General features: G+C 43.1%; 2 protein-coding genes across 4 annotated transcripts in view; both read left to right on the top strand.

The window, feature by feature from the left end:
- Positions 1-16,886, top strand: part of LOC137352710 (carcinoembryonic antigen-related cell adhesion molecule 5-like) — a 721,824-nt gene that overhangs the window by 107,340 nt on the left and 597,598 nt on the right. The gene's annotated exons all lie outside the window — the stretch shown is intronic.
- LOC137352711 (carcinoembryonic antigen-related cell adhesion molecule 5-like) overlaps positions 1-16,886 on the top strand; it is a 195,640-nt gene that overhangs the window by 15,762 nt on the left and 162,992 nt on the right. For both annotated transcript variants that reach the window (XM_068018448.1, XM_068018447.1), the window contains exons 3-6: positions 4,481-4,759; positions 5,540-5,803; positions 9,605-9,883; positions 13,197-13,460. In XM_068018448.1, the coding sequence (XP_067874549.1) occupies positions 4,481-4,759; positions 5,540-5,803; positions 9,605-9,883; positions 13,197-13,460 (1,086 nt within the window). The remainder of the gene's footprint in view (positions 1-4,480; positions 4,760-5,539; positions 5,804-9,604; positions 9,884-13,196; positions 13,461-16,886) is intronic.

Here is a 16,886-nt window from a genome sequence, read left to right as displayed (position 1 = left end):
CAACTTTGATTTTTGTGATTGTGATTGCTTTCTCTGGCTGGAAGAACATTGACTATTTCCCGAAAGACTGAAACTAATTATGTAGATTGGCTGATGTATGATAAATGGATTTGAATATGGATAAATGTGGAAACATTTTTATGATACAAAATGATCCCATTTGAATTCTGTCCCGTGAAACAGTGGGATTGGACTAGCCCTACTGTACTGGGTTATGTCAGGTGTGTCCCCTTCGAGGGACGACACTGTGAGAGATGCGTGCAACAAAACAAAATGATAAAAATAAAAGAATGAAATGTAAACATAAACACAGGGGGCAATGCAAACAAAATAATGTAAGGTGCCGCTGGCTAGGAAAAGCATTCCGTGTGTGGTGGGATGGCATCTTGTGGCATTCAGTAACCAGTCTGGTCATGACCTAAGGAACTAAAGAGGAGGAATTTATTGCAGGAATTCTGCCTGATATCACTAGGAAAGCTAGGCCCATCTGTGGCTCACTTTGCTGTGCCCAAATGCATACTTAGAAGGATTTACTTCCCCAGTGCACTTGATATACAAAATGGACAGTGTTACCTTTTTTCCAAACACACTCATCGTCACAATTCTTTTTGCTGACATTAAATTGAAAGCAAAAAAAAGTTTTTTTAAACATTTTCTTTACATAAAAAAGTCCGTAAAAATTTAATACAGTAAAATGTTTTTTTTAAAGTACGACAGTTTTCTGTTGACTGTCGGTCTTATTGTAACAGGGTTTAATTTTAAACACTGTTTTGAGCTCCCCCTTTGTGAATCCTTGTTCACAGCTTTCTAATTATAAAGCAAAGAAATGAACACAAACAGGCCTTCTTCAGTTTAAAGAAGAAAAGTGAAATCTATTAAACCTTAAACTTAAATTCTAATACAGTTAACGCCTACGGATATACAATGCACCCACGCTAGCATGCACATGTGTTACATGCATGCAAATAGAGACAGAAAAGAGCAGAACAAAAATAAAATGGATAGGTTTGAGGCAGTCCCAAAAGGGGGTTTCTTGTTATTGTTTCTGTGTTACTAGCTCACCGTAGAGTCCTTGATTGTAGACAGCTCTTACTTTTCATTGGGGCCTGGTATTCTTCTTAAACCTCATTCACTGTCGGAGACTTTTCTCTCTTGGGGTTCATATGTCTTCAGTGGTTTCCGAAGTTGGTGAGATCGAGATGAGAGCAGACAGGAGGGAGGTCTTTTCGGTCCAGGAGCAAACAGCCTTCTGATTTTCAAGCAGTCCTGTGGCAAGTTCAAAATTCAAACAACTCCAACAGTCAGCCGTGTGACATAACCAGTCCGACCACATCTGTTTGTGTATTTGGCCATCTTAGCAGTTAACCTGGAATGCTGGCCTTTCTGCCTTCGGCGTCTGGTAATCAAAAGTCCATTGTGGATTAAATTGGAGCAGGGAATAGCCCCTGTGTTCTTTGAAGTACTGTCTGTGGATATGCTAATGTCTTTCTCCAGCCAAAGCCTCCAATTGTTTTTTAAAGCAAGTTCTTTCTTCACCAACAACTGTTTAAAATCAATTAACATGTGGCGAAATTAATTTTCCTCGTTCTTGGCGGGTGGGGATGGTGGGGTGGGGTGGCTTATCTGACAACAGTTGGGAGGAAATTGAACCAACATTATATGATGAGAAGTAATATAGAAGCTTTGTGTCTAATATTGCACAAACACATGAAATATTCTTCATCGCCATGGATGGCTGTAAACTAATTGAAGAGAGGTATTTGAGGTAAAGTTATATGGTACAAAAATCAGACATTAATAGAAGGATACGCTGATCAGACTAGATGCAGGGTGGAAGAAGGTTTGTGTGGAGTATGTACACTGGATTAGACCACACGACCTGTGTCTGTGCTTCAATGTAATGCCATGAAATCTATTGAAATTGGGTATCACTGGAGGAATCTATACAGTCGACTCACAGCCTGTTACAGCCCACTGCACCAGCAGTAGTTCTGGTAAGAACACTTTCACTTGGATGCTCCTCTTTCATATATGTTAAAACGTTCCACCAATGGGTGCCCAGATGGAAGATGAAGGTAAGGAATGAGAAGATTTACAATGGTAGAGAATGAAAGGAAAACCTTCCAAGTAGAAGACAATGGCTCATTTCCAGAGATAGCACTGATGGTTTATGCTCATGACGAGCAAGTGAGACCGGTCAGCTGGGGTTGAATTACAGTAATGGCTGTGCATTAGTTCCACCACTGGACTAGTTGTCCAGCTGCCTTGACTAATAATCCACAAGACCTGAGTTCAAATCCAAGCATGCTAGTGATGAGAATTTGAATGCAGTTTACAAAATAAATCTTTAAATGGGATGAAGGGGTTCAAATCTGCAGCTGTTTGATGATCTATTAACGCATCTCACTCTTAGCCAAGGGGTATGTGTATTTTTAGAGTTTTGGTTGTCTTCCTGGAAGTGAAGAATTTGGTACATTTATTGATTGCAGGAAAGCAGTATTTCATTCATCCTCCTGGTAATTGAACTGCAAATATTCTGCCTCAGCTGGTAACACTCTAACCTTTGTGTCAGAAGGTTCTGGTTTGAAGTCCCACTCCAGAGAATTGAGCACAAAAATCCAGGCTAACACTTTAATACAATGCTGAGAGAATATTACACTGTCGGAGGTGACATCTTGTGGATGGGAAGTTAAACGAGACATATCTGCTCTCTCAATTGGATGTAAAAAGTTCCCAAGGCATTATTTCAAAGAAGAACGGGGGTTTATCCATGGTGTCCTGGCCATTTGGCTCCACATAATCCTCCAAGCTAATATGCTAACTAGATGTGAAATGCACACTTACCAGAGATATGTGATAACAAATCAGGTGATTGCACCTGGCTATGTTTCAGCAGTACTTTACTCCACAGTCGAGACTAGACTGAAGTGGACTGTGTCCCAAAAGGAGGGAAGCTTGCACCCCACATCAACAACAGCAAGTGCAACTTATATCAATTTATGTATCTTTTGGAAAATTCCAAGTATTCTGATAGGCTAGCACGTATGTCAAACCCTTAAAAAGGTTTTCCCTCACTGCAACACATCTCACATGTATTTTTTATTGGCCAAATCATTCAAAAAAAAATTGGTCTATCTCCTGGCATTGCAGATGGGCAGGCGATAATTTGAACAGGGCAGGAAGATATCGTTTGAAAGTAATGTATGCTTCCTTCTTATGTTTCCATCAACAGCTCATTCCCATATCTGGAAATCTATATAAATTTATCATCCTTTGATTAAATTCACCCACCAGTGCTGTAACGTTGTTTGGGGGTGGGGGGATATTTTCAAAGTGAAAGATGTACATTGACAGTTCGATAATAAATGTAAACGTAAGAATTAATGCTGGAAAGTGGGACAGGAAATCCCAGAAGACCCATGTTTTTAAGAATGCACCTTACGGATAGGTGTAATTGGAGTCATTGTCATTGTCAAAGCAATGAAAGCAGAAGAGTTTGCATTTATATAGAGCTTTTCACCACACCAGGACGTCCCAACGTGCTTTCTAGCCACTTACGTAGTAGTCACGATTGTAAAGTAAGCAAAACAAGGCAGACATTTGCACACGTAAATGAACAGCAAATGAGATCAATGAGCAGTTGGGCTATTTTTGGCTGAGGCATACATAATGGTCAAAACACCAGGAGAACTCAGTGTTGGGTGGGGTGGATGTTTGGTTAATTGAAATTTTGAAGCTTGAGACTGATAGATTTTTGTTCGGTAGGGCTATCCAGGGAGGGCAGGTCAATGGAGTTAAAGGACATCATTGATGTGGATGGTCGAACAAGCCCAAGGGGCGATTAGGTGCAATGTTTCAATGTTCCTGCATTCATCTGAAAGAAAAAACGACCTCCTGCAGCTGAAGCGTTTCTTGATTCCCTACAGCTACAATATTGCCCACATCTTGCCCAGGAGCTTGTATCTCACCACGTCCGTTTCAGTTCTGAACCAGAAACTCGCTTATGACTCATATCCTAGCGATTTATGGCAAGTACAGAGCAACCCAACCAATTGTTTGCAGACAAAAACTGAACAATGAGACAATTTGTTATTTCCCTTTATTACACGAGCAAAGAACAATGTGTTTTCCTAATATATAGCCAGTAGCAATAAACTTGCAGCAATGACCTGTTTTTCCCACATGATCTAATTATATTTCTAATTCTCATGTTGTCTAAGTTTTGTAAGTGCACTTGTTTGATAAGAACGGATGTTTAGTATTGTGGTGCAAGCCTGCACTGTGTATCGTTGCAGATGCCTTAACAATGTGAGTGCATATTTTAAACCTAATGCATAGAAACACAAAGAGGGACAATAACATCTATGTTTCCGTTCTACAGAAAGATTAAATACTGATTTGTAGATGATAATCATGCTGTCCTTTTGATAATTATGAATTTAACATTGTGCTCTACAGACGTCTGGATTATGTTTTGCAGAACCTGTATCCAAGCCTGGAATTGTCCCGAGCGTTTCCCAAATCTTGGAGTACAATGGAACTGTCACTCTGAACTGTAACGTGTCTGGTGATTCACCTTCGACTCGGTGGATAAAAGACGGTCATTACCTCCAGTATAATGACAGGATGAATTTGTCATGGGACAATCATACATTAACAATAACAGCAGTGAATAGGTCCGATTCTGGAGAATATCAGTGTGAGGCGCACAACAGTGTTAGTAATAAAACAAGTGATGCATTATATCTGATGGTTTACTGTAAGTATAAATATCTATCTGTCTTTCTTTTTAGCTCTCTGTCTGTATAATCATGGTGTCCTAGTTGATAATTATGAATTTAACATTGTGCTCTACAGGTGTATTTAATATGTTTTACAGAACCTGTATCCAAGCCTGGAATTGTCCTGAGCGGATATGGATAGCTGTGTGTGTTGCATGTGGGATGGGGTTTGGGGCGTCATTTATGTGTATTGATGTAAAGACTTCAAACACCAATTGCAAAATGGTCTGCCTGGTTAAACTGTGATTCTCAAGTGTTTCTCTTTCATGTGTTCTTCCCATACATGTTTTACTCAACATATCTGACAGTTGATAACTTGATGATTCCTCCTTAGAGGTGTCGTTTCACCACCACCCCCCCTGCTCCCCACCCTGTCATGGCCCCACAGATTCTATTTTAAGCGTCTTAAATTTACAGCTTGTGGAAAGAAGCCGGGTCTTATCTTAGCATTGCAGCTGCTGTTATGCACACAGAAATAATGCAAGGTGTTGTCCCTCCAGGAAATTCCCAAGACCGGAAATCCCTAAACCGTTGTGCATATTAAGAACGAAAGTGAAATCCTAATTAATTCATTTCTGTTCATTTCTGGCATTGATAAATGATGAAAGTGTCTCATGTTCCAAACTTACAGTTTCATTCCTCATGTGGCTCCACTCATCTTCCCCACAGGGGCGTTTCATTGGTATATCTCTCGTTTTACTGTTATTTGGTCTCTGTGCCATCCATGCTAATTTACATATCATTTATACCCGTTCTAGATGGGCCAGAAGAACCTCAAATATCCATTGATCCAGACCAACAAGACATTACTTTGGGATCAAATGTCACTTTCACGTGTTCTGTGCAGTCAGTTCCGCCTCCCGAATTTGAGTGGTTTTTCAATGGCAGACCCCTGTTACAAAAGGGACAGGCGATGACCATCTTTAACATGGCCGGAAATAATGCTGGCAACTACATGTGTCAGGCCTACAACAACGTGACTGGAAAATATATCAATGTAACAGCGACAGTGAATGTCCTCGGTGAGAAACGCTCAGTTAGTTATAAAGCCCTTAAGCCACTGTTGAAATTGAAAAGGTGTCATGTCGATGGAGAAGGATGTGTTTCAAATGGAATGGGAGCGCGTTTTGCTTATATTGTAAAAGGATACTGATTATTTTGCCTCACTGCATTAAACAGAGGGTGTGGGTCAAATGTAACATCAGCGGCAGCGCAAAATGGGTGGCCACCTCTAATACATCCCGTCAACCAGGAGAGGCAATGGTGCAGTGATAATGCTACTAGACTGGTAATCAAGAGCCCAGCCTATGTCGCATATATTGCAGGTAATTTTAACCGAACCTGTCTGGCAGAAAACTGACAGGATCAGGTCATACACTGGTTTTACACCTATCAGATTTTAGTCTCTATTGTCTTCACTGGAGAGCAGGTTCTGTAGCGTGCATGATGCCCATCCAATCCGCTACGACTAGTTTTGTGCCCCACTGAAGTTATGTTTTGGCCCATTTACTGCAAACTAAGAGCACCTGTTCTAATCTGTGCGAGCCTACGTTTAGCACTTTGAGAATCTTGGCAGAATTTTTGGAGCGTTCTTGGTGGAGCCGCTGAGTCTGGGGTCTGTCTGTCTTATCAAAGATGACAAGAAAGTAGACAATGCAACTGTGATTTTGCAATGAGGTACTTGCTGCAGGTTGCAAAGGTCTCTGGAAATCCTGCTGGATATATTCATCTATCTGAGTTTGAAGCAGAGGCAGTGTGTATCTGATTAGATTAGAGATACAGCACTGAAACAGGCCCTTCGGCCCACCGAGTCTGTGCCGAACATCAACCACCCATTTATACTAATCCTACACTAATCCCATATTCCTACCAAGCATCCCCACCTGTCCCTATATTTCCCTACCACCTACCTATACTAGTGACAATTTATAATGGCCAATTTACCTATCAACCTGCAAGTCTTTTGGCTTGTGGGAGGAAACCGGAGCACCCGGAGAAAACCCACGCAGACACAGGGAGAACTTGCAAACTCCACACAGGCAGTACCCAGAATCGAACCTGGAGCTGCGAGGCTGCGGTGCTAACCACTGCGCCACTGTGCCGCCCGCCACTGTCTTTACAAGGAATTCAGATCAAGCCCTATATGTGTTGCTCACATGCACAGTGAGTTGCAGAATGGATAGGAATTTGGCAGAAGAAACGAAAGCCAAATTTTAAAAGCTTGTTTGTGGCGCTAAATGAATATCGAGTTGATTTTATTTCAGAATTGCTCGACCTCTAGCTGACCCATGTTATGTGTAGTGTTTCCAGTAATCATATGTGAAAAAAGAGAAATTCATAACCTTGCATTACACATCTCAGGCTATGGAAGCTCACCAATCAAAGCGAAATGGGGGTAAATTTCAACTTGGCAGGGGCGTAAAATGGGCGATATCACATCTGGCTCCCGTTTTACGTCCCGCCCAATATTCGGTCCAGTTGGCTTCAATGGAACTGAATTTCGGGCAGGGCCGATAACTGGTGACAGACCCAACACTGCATCCCGGCATGAGATGAATTGCTTCCCTATTTCAGAATGGAAGTTGAAATGCATTAGTTTTTCATGATATTTACTGTCAATATCTGAATTTTTACTCTGCGGTCACAGAGTTCTCTAAGTAAGTTTACTGGACCTCAGTAGGTTCCAAATAATTAATAGGGGCTTTGCCGGTTTCAGCTTTGTGATTTAAAACCAGTCTGTTCCTTCGACCCACGAATGTAAAATAAAGAACAGAGAACAGTACAGCACAGGAACAGGCCATTCGGCCCTCCAAGCCTGCGCCGATCTTGATGCCTGCCTAAACTAAAACCTTCTGCACTTCCGGGATCCGTATCCCTCTATTCCCATCCTATTCATGTATTTGTCAAGATGCCTCATAAACGTCTCTATGGTACCTGCTTCCACCACCTCCCCCGACAACAAGTTCCAAGCACTCACCACCCTCTGTGTAAAGAACTTGCCTCGCACATCCCATCTAAACTTTGCCCCTCTCTCCTTAAACCTATGTCCCCTAGTAACTGACTCTTCCACCCTGGGAAAAAGCTTCTGACTATCCACTCTGTCCATGCCGCTTATAACTTTGTAAACCTCGATCATGTCGCCCCTCCACCTCCGTCATTCCAGTGAAAACAATCCGAGTTTATCCAACCTCTCCTCATAGCTAATGCCCTCTAGAGCAGGCAACATCCTGGTAAACCTCTTCTGTACCCTCTCCAAAGCCTCCACGTCCTTCTGATAGTGTGGCGACCAGAATTGCACGCAATATTCTAAGTGTGGCCTAACTAAAGTTCTGTACAGCTGCAGCATGACTTGCCTATTTTTATACTCTATGCCCCGACCGATGAAGGCAAGCATGCCGTATGCCTTCTTGACTACCTTATCCACCTGCGTTGCCACTTTCAGTGACCTGTGGACCTGTACGCCCAGATCTCTCTACCTGTCAATACTCCTAAGGGTTCTGCCATTTACTGTATACTTCCCACCTGCATTAGACCTTCCAAAATGCATTACCTCACATTTGTCCGAATTAAACTCCATCTGCCATTTCTCCGCCCAAGTCTCCAACCGATCTATATCCTGCTGTATCCTCTGACAATCCTCATCATTATCCGCAACTCCACCAACCTTTGTGTCGCCCGCAAACTTACTAATCAGACCAGCTACATTTTCCTCCAAATCATTTATATATACTACAAACAGCAAAGGTCCCAGCACTGATCCCTGCGGAACACCACTAGTCACATCCCTCCATTCAGAAAAGCACCCTTCCACTGCTACCCTCTGTCTTCGATGACCGAGCCAGTTCTGTATCCATCTTGCCAGCTCCCCTCTGATCCCATGTGACTTCACCTTTTGTATCTGTCTGCCATGAGGGACCTTGTCAAAGGCTTTACTGAAGTCCATATAGATAACATCCACTGACCTTCCTTCATCAATCATCTTCGTCACTTCCTCAAAAAACTCAATCAAATTAGTGCGACACGACCTCCCCTTCACAAAACCATGCTGCCTCTCGCTAATAAGTCCATTTGTTTCCAAATGGGAGTAAATCCTGTCCCGAAGAATCCTCTCTAATAATTTCCCTACCGCTGACGTAAGGCTCACCGGCCTATATTTTCCTGGATTATCCTTGCCACCCTTCTTAAACATTGGCTATTCTCCAGTCCTCTGGGACCTCACCTGTAGCCAATGAGGATGCAAAGATTTCTGTCAAGGCCCCAGCAATTTCTTCCCTTGCCTCCCTCAGTATTCTGGGGTAGATCCCATCAGGCCCTGGGGACTTATCTACCTTAATGCTTTGCAAGACACCCAACACCTCCTCCTTTTTGATAATGAGATGACTGAGACTATCTACACTCCCTTCCCTAGGCTCGTCATCCACCAAGTCCTTCTCTTTGGTGAATACTGATGCAAAGTACTCATTTAGTACCTCGCCCATTTCCTCTGGCTCCACACATAGATTCCCTTCTCTATCCTTGAGTGGGCCAACCCTTTCCCTGGTTACCCTGTAGCTAAAATGTTGGCAGAAATTTACGCAACGCCTGATATTCTGTGCTACTGAAGTGAATGGAACAGAATTGGCGGGATGTATATGTGGTACCTTTGGTCTTGCACAATGACCCAAAGTGAATATCTGCCCCTATCAACAGTTATTAAAAATTGCATTAAAAGGAGATCTTTTGAAATGTAACGATTATTTCTATACATTTGACTGAAATGTTGTATGTAATAAAATCAATGACTACACAACCATAGAGAAATAATCAGGTGCTTTTTTTTTCAGAACCTGTTTCCAAGCCAAACATTTCTGCGGATGTGTTAAACCCAATCGAACATAGTGACACAGTGACCCTGATTTGTAGTGTAACTGGTGATGTAAGACTCATTTACTGGATTAAGACCAACCAGTTTATTCAGAATAACGAGAGGATAAAGCTATCAGCGGACAATGTGACAATGACTATAGCATCAGTAAATAGATCGGATTCAGGCAATTACACGTGCCAGGCATGGGGACACTTGAATAACCAAACAAGCGACCCATTTTCACTAAGCATTTGCTGTAAGTACAGAAACAGTGATGGCCAATGGTGTTTTGGAACTATTTTAACTTAAGGTTGAGGAAGCAAGGATCAGACAGGGCTCCAGAGGGTTACAAGGTAGCCAGGAAGGAACTGAAGAATGGACTTAGGAGAGCTGGAAGGGGACATGAAAAGTCTTGGCGGGTAAGATTAAGGAAAATCCCAAGGCGTTCCACACTTTTATGTGAGGAACAAGAGGATGGCCAGAGTGAGGGTAGGGCCGATCAGGGATAGTGGAGGGAACTTGTGCCTGGAGTCGGAGGAGGTAGGGGAGGTCCTAAATGAATACTTTGCTTCAGTATTCACTAGTGAGAGGGACCTGGTCGTTTGTGAGGACAGCGTGGAACAGGCTGATATGCTTGAACAGGTTGAGGTTAAGAGGGAGGATGTGCTGGAAATTATGAATGATATGAGGACAGATAAGTCCCCGGGGCCAGACGGGATATACCCAAGGATATTACGGGAAGCGAGGGAAGAGATTGCTGCGCCTTTGGCGATGATCTTTGCGTCTTCACTGTCCACTGGAGTAGTGCCGGATGATTGGAGGATGGCAAATGTTGTTCCCTTGTTTAAGAAAGTGATTAGGGATAACCTGGGAATTATAGACCAGTCAGTCTTACGCCGGTAGTGGGCAAATTATTGGAGAGGATTCTGAGAGACAGGATTTATGATTATTTGGAAAGGCCTGGTTTGATTAGAGACAGTCAGCATGGCTTTGTGAGGGTCAGGTCATGCCTCACAAGCCTTATTGAATTCTTTGAAGATGTGACAAAACACATTGATCAAGGAAGAGCAGTGGATGTGGTGTATTTGGATTTTAGCAAGGTGTTTGATAAGGTTCCCCATGGTAGGCTCATTCAGAAAGTGAGGAGGCATGGGATACAGGGGAAGTTGGCTGTCTGGATACAAAATTGGCTGGCCCATAGAAGACAGAGGGTGGTAGTAGATGGAAGGTATTCAGCATGGATCTCGGTGACCAGTGGTGTTCCGCAGGGATCTGTTCTGGGACCTCTGCTCTTTGTGATTTTTTATAAATGACTTGGATGAGGAAGTGGAAGGCTGGGTTAGCAAGTTTGCCGATGACACGAAGGTTGCTGGAGTTGTGGATAGTGTGGAAGGCTGTTCTAGGTTGCAACGGGACATTGACAGGATGCAGAGCTGGGCTGAGAAGTGGCAGATGGAGTTCAACCTGGAAAAGTGTGAAGTGATTCATTTTGGAAGGTCAAATTTGAATGTGGAATACAGGCTTAAAGACAGGATTCTTGGTAGTGTGGAGGAACAGAGGGATCTTGGGGTCCATGTCCATAGATCGCTCAAAGTTGCCACCCAAGTTGATAGGGTTGTTAAGACGGCGTATGGTGTGTTGGCTTTCATTAACAGGGGGATTGAGTTTAAGAGCCGCGAGGTTATGCTGCAGCTCTATAAGGCCCTGGTTCGACCACACTTGGAATATTGTGTTCAGTTCTGGTCGCCTCATTATAGGAAGGATGTGGAAGCTTTAGAGAGGGTGCAGAGGAGATTTACCAGGATGCTGCCTGGACTGGAGGGCATGTCCTACGAAGAAAGATTGAGGGAGCTAGGGCTTTTCTCATTGGAGCGTAGAAGGATGAGAGGTTTATGTTTATGTTTAGAGATACAGCACTGAAACAGGCCCTTCGGCCCACTGAGTCTGTGCCGACCATTAACCACCCGCTTACACTAATCCTACGCTAATCCCATATTCCTATCACATCCCCAACTATCCCTATATATTTCCCTACCACCTACCTATACTAGGGGCAATTTCTAATGGCCAATTTACCTATCAACCTGCAAGTCTTTGGCATGTGGGAGGAAACCGGAGCACCCGGAGGAAACCCACGCAGACACAGGGAGAACTTGCAAACTCCACACAGGCAGTACCCGGAATTGAACCCGGGTCGCTGGAGCTGTGAGGCTGCGGTGCTAACCACTGCACCGCCCTGACTTGATAGAGGGGTACAAGATGATGAGAGGCATAGATAGAGTGGATAGCCAGAGACTTTTTCCCGGGGTGGAAAGGGCTATCACGAGGGGGCATAATTTTAAGGTGATTGGAGGAAGGTTTCGGGGAGATGTCAGAGGTAGGTTCTTTACACAAAGAGTGGTGGGTGCGTGGAATGCGCTGCCAGCGGTGGTAGTAGAAGCAGATACATTAGGGGCATTTAAGCGACTCTTGGATAGGTACATGGATGATAGTAGAATGAAGGGTAGGTAGTTAGTTTGATATTAGAGTAGGTTAAATGTTCGGCACAACATCGTGGGCCGAAGGGCCTGTACTGTGCTATACTGTTCTATGTTCTATGTTCTATTTTGCTCATATATTTATCTGTCAATTGAACTATTTTATTCAACTTAAGAAAGTATCATTGCTAGCATTGTTCTGTCAGCCAATAATTTAAAAAAATGTTTAAAAGACTTTGTTTTAATGTTGTACGAATTGAACTCCAAGGTGTTTTCTATCACGGGTGGAGAATTCACAATTCCAGTTTTATGCCTGAGAAGCAGGTTAAATTTTTACCCCATTCATCGCTGGCATTATCCCCAGTAAAATAAACAATGAAACATGTCATTCGAAATCATAACCCGAAACGTTAATGACCTAATTCCCAATTGGAATGGCTGTTTGAAAGGTAAAGTCAAGATGTTTGACATTGCTGACCTCACCTCCTGGACTTCATTGAAGGCAGGCACCAGGGAATTGATTTCCACTTTGCTGAGCAGTAGCAGAATGAGCACACCTTTTACACACTGCTAGACTTTCTTTTACACCGGCTTCAATGCATTTTGTCACAATTCTTGTTAGGAAATGTTCATCGAAGGTGAATTTTACAGCTGAACTTATCTTTCAATAATGAACATATGAACATACGAAAGAAAGAAGGGTAAATCCATGTGGTACATTTTAGACACCCAATTGCCTTTGTTTATCTGCGTGCCCAGTTCACTCACACACTTACCAGTCAGGCAAACTACCCAACATAGTTTCTGTTGGCAGTTAGATTGGCCAACCATAGGTAATGATACCAGGAGCAAACACTGAGGGACATGGACATGAATTCTTCCTGTTTTTGACCAAATATTGTTCAGTCCATTCGATGAATATAAATCATTATGTACGACCATGAGGTGCATCTTTCCCTGAAGTTGTTGGCTTACCATCAGCAGTTGGTCATTGGTAACCAGTTCTTCTTAATATCTTTCTGACATTGTTATGAACTTATCCTAATCTAGTATGTGTTCCATTAACTATAGCAATACATTATCTCATTCTAGATGGACCAGATACACCTCAACTAACCATTGTAGACGAGGAAGAAGCCTATGTTCCCGGGTCAAATCTTACTCTCTGGTGTTATGCGGATTCTGTTCCACCTGCAGCATTTGAATGGCTACTTGATGGCAGATCTCTTCAATGGTCAAATCAACAGCTGGTTTTGTTTCACATTGCCAAAAGTGACTTTGGGAATTACACCTGCAGGGCTCATAATAATCACACCAATAAATACGCAGAGGCAACCAAACAAATCACAGCAGTCGGTAAGGAATTAATTTTGCATTCCTGATGCAAGAGTGGGATTTGCCATTTGTAAATATCCAAAATTTAGGGCGTACACAAGGACTCAGTGCTAATAGTACCTCATGTCGTTTAAAGTATATAGTTTAAGATTGCAATAGAAGATGCCTGTGCATTATTCAGCTCGGTTGGATGTCCGAAGAAATTAAGAGAGGGAAAGATGAAGGAGATAAAATGCCAATCACGGTAATCATGTGAAGCACAGATATTCATGTCCGTGTCCCGGAGAGTTTCCCTTGAAAGTTCAATCCACTCACACTCTCTGGGGGTAACTTCAGTGTAAACCGGCTGATGCCAAATTGTCTGCAACGTGCCTGAATATTCCTTCTACTGAAATGAATAGGAAAGGAATGAAGGATGGTCACTTAAATGACAGCTATTTCACACTGTATTCAATGTGAAATTATCCTTTTGTGCAAACTATTTAAATCTAAACTATTATTTGAACCTTTCCTCTTGTAAATTTTGGGGCTATGCTTTCTTGTCCAGTCTATGAATGTGTATTGACTTTTATTGTGTTCAGGCTCTGTAACCATGAATAAGACCACTTGGCATTTTCACTTCAATGCCACTATTTACAGCCGTGTAACATTTCCTTCTAACTTGCCACGAAATGCATCTGTCTCATATGATCCTGTGACCCCTGCCCATGCGAGTATAATCCCAGAGAGGGCCACCCAGCCATGCTATATAGAGGGTCCCCCTAGTCCTCTTGGTAGGGCGTTGTGAGCCAGTTGAGTGACCTGTTCAGGCAAAAACCTGGGGACAAGGTGGGGGAAGATGGACCTAACCCATAAGGCTGGAAATTGACAGGATTGTGTCATCCACCCAGCTTTACCCTGAAGTCAATGGGCAGTGAATTGAGGTGTGGTGGAAGGCAGACAGCTGATTTGATGCTGTCAGTTTCCCACTGGGTGGATTCAGTTGAAATGCCACTGAAAAGTCTGTTACAGAGCTCCAAATATAAATATCGACTGTGAAGAGCCAGGGATCTGTTGAACGTACGGCTGTAAGATGATATTCTGATCAGATTGCAGTGCAGGAAATTGGCTTCTTCTTGTGTTTTGGGCAGCCGGGGGTCATAGAGTCATAGACTTTTACAGCACAGAAACAGGCCCTTCGGCCCAACGCGCCTGCGTTGACCATCAAGCACCCGTCCTAACTAATCCCATTTCCCGCACTTGGCCCATAGCCTTGCATGTTATGGCGTTTCAAGTGTTCGTCTAAATACTTCTTGAATGTTGTGAGGGTTCCTGCCTCTACCACCTCCTCAGGCAATGTGTTCCAGATTCCAAACACCCTCTGGGTAAAAAAAATTCTCCTCAACTCCCCTCTAAACCTTCTACCCCTTACCTTAAATCTATGGCCCCTTGTTATTGACCTCTTCGCTAAGGGAAAAAGTTTCTACCCATCTATCCTATCGATGCCCCTCATAATTTTGTATACCTCAATCAGGTTTCCCCCCTCGGCCTTCTCCGCTCCAAGGAAAACAACCCCAGCCTATTCAGTCTAATGACACCTCATTTTGAGGTATGCCTGGTGCTGCTCCTGGCATGCCCTCCTGCACTCTTCATTGAATCAGGGTTGGTCTCCTGGCTTGATGGTAACGGTAGAGTGGGGGATATGCCGGGCCATGAGGTAACAGATTGTGGTTGAGTAAAATTCTGCTGCTGCTGATGGTCCACAGCGCTTCTGTATATCAATCCCTCTGAATATCAATCCCACCCAATTATCAGCCATCATTGGGGTGCAGGATGTTGGTGACTGTAATTTGTCTTGTTGGGTTCAATTTGCATGGACACAATGAGGTTCATTTTCTACGAAATCACAATTTCTGTGCTTAGTCCCAGTGATCAATTTCATTGGCCTTTAGCGTTTGCCCTCCAATACAAGGATGCTTGTTTTATAATAAAGTGATCAGAACTGTACATGATGCGTTAGCTCTCTGCACAGCCTCAGAGTGGCTGAAATGTATCTTGGACGACAGCACAAAATGGTTTGCAGCCAATCCTGTCTTAGACATCACCCGTCCACTATTGCCCAAAACAATTCTCAGGATTATCGCCTTAGACTTGCCTTCTACTCCACTGGCTATGTTCCTCAAAATCTGATTTGCACTGTGATGGCTTCAATTATCTGTGCATCAGTCTCACCGAGTCCCTCATCCACCTGGTGCCTTGTCCAATTAATATCTATTAGCCCATATTGTTGCTTTTTATTCTCCCTTTCCTCATCCCATTCATTTGAATTTGGCTGCATTAGATATTCTCTGCCTTTAGTCAGCGAGCTTTCAAATTCTATCGCAGTTTGCTCTGTTGTGATGACCTCGGTAGATTTAAGTCTCTCCCAGTTCAGTATCAGCTGCATACTTGGAGAGTTGTCCCTCTTTCCCACTTCTGCGTCATTTCTCTGTATTCCAGACTGCTGTCACTCAGCACTACTCCATGGGAAAGCTCAGTCAATTATCTCCTTTCAGGCTGATACAAATACGCTACTGCCCTGGGGGCTAATGTCCTGTAGGGAACTATGTCGAAAGCTCTGGTGAAATTGACAAAAAAAAAACCAGTCTCCTCTGTCCGATATAAGTCCTCTGCCAGATGTTTGTGGTGTGCGTTTCCAGTTGTTTGTTCCTGGCTTCATTGCCACAAGTACTTACATAACCGCATCTTCAGATGGCAAAAACATTGGCTGTGCAACAGGGCAGTGAATGGGCTAGAAAGAGTATAAATGTGAAGCAACAACATTAAAGAGCCAGACTATATAGTCAATCAGATCTGTTCCTCAATATGTATAGAGAAAACACATTTCTTTCTTACACGAATATAAACAATTCTCTATTTTGCTTTATCTGGTTAGAAGAATTAGATGCTGTATAATATGGGCAATGAATCTGATTGTGTTAGCTTTCCACTGGGTGGTTTAGGTTAAAGTTACCATCCCCGGCCCCACCATTTTAACAAAGATTGGGCACTTTCTCCGCCAATACCAGCTTTATGCCAGGTTTAAAGTTGAAAATCTACCCCAGTGTTTCATTGACTGAGGCGAGGGATGATGTGTTTTAAATTGCAACTGAACCTGAGCCCATGGGGTCTCGTCTGAAGAATTTCAACTCTTCCTGGAAAAAAGTAGAGGGCTGATTGGACAGTCGAGGCCATGGTGGACCATACTGCAAGTAGTTTTGTGCAATTTCACTGCTGTTTTTGCGGGGAAATATTTTGAAGTAATAAATAAACTGACCAATTTCAATGGGAAGTTTTGTTTTTAATTCATTCATGGGATGTGGGCGTCGCTGGCCAGGCCAGCATTTATTGTCCATCCCTAATTACCCTTGAGAAGGTGGGGGTGAGCTGCCTTCTTGAACCGCTGCAGTCCATGTGGGGTAGGTACAC

This window comes from Heterodontus francisci, chromosome 39 (assembly GCF_036365525.1).
Source record: "Heterodontus francisci isolate sHetFra1 chromosome 39, sHetFra1.hap1, whole genome shotgun sequence".
In the NCBI taxonomy this organism is placed as follows: Eukaryota; Metazoa; Chordata; class Chondrichthyes; order Heterodontiformes; family Heterodontidae; genus Heterodontus; species Heterodontus francisci.
The sequence above is the reverse complement of the archived record's forward strand: the minus strand, read 5'-3'. Positions and strand labels throughout refer to the sequence as shown.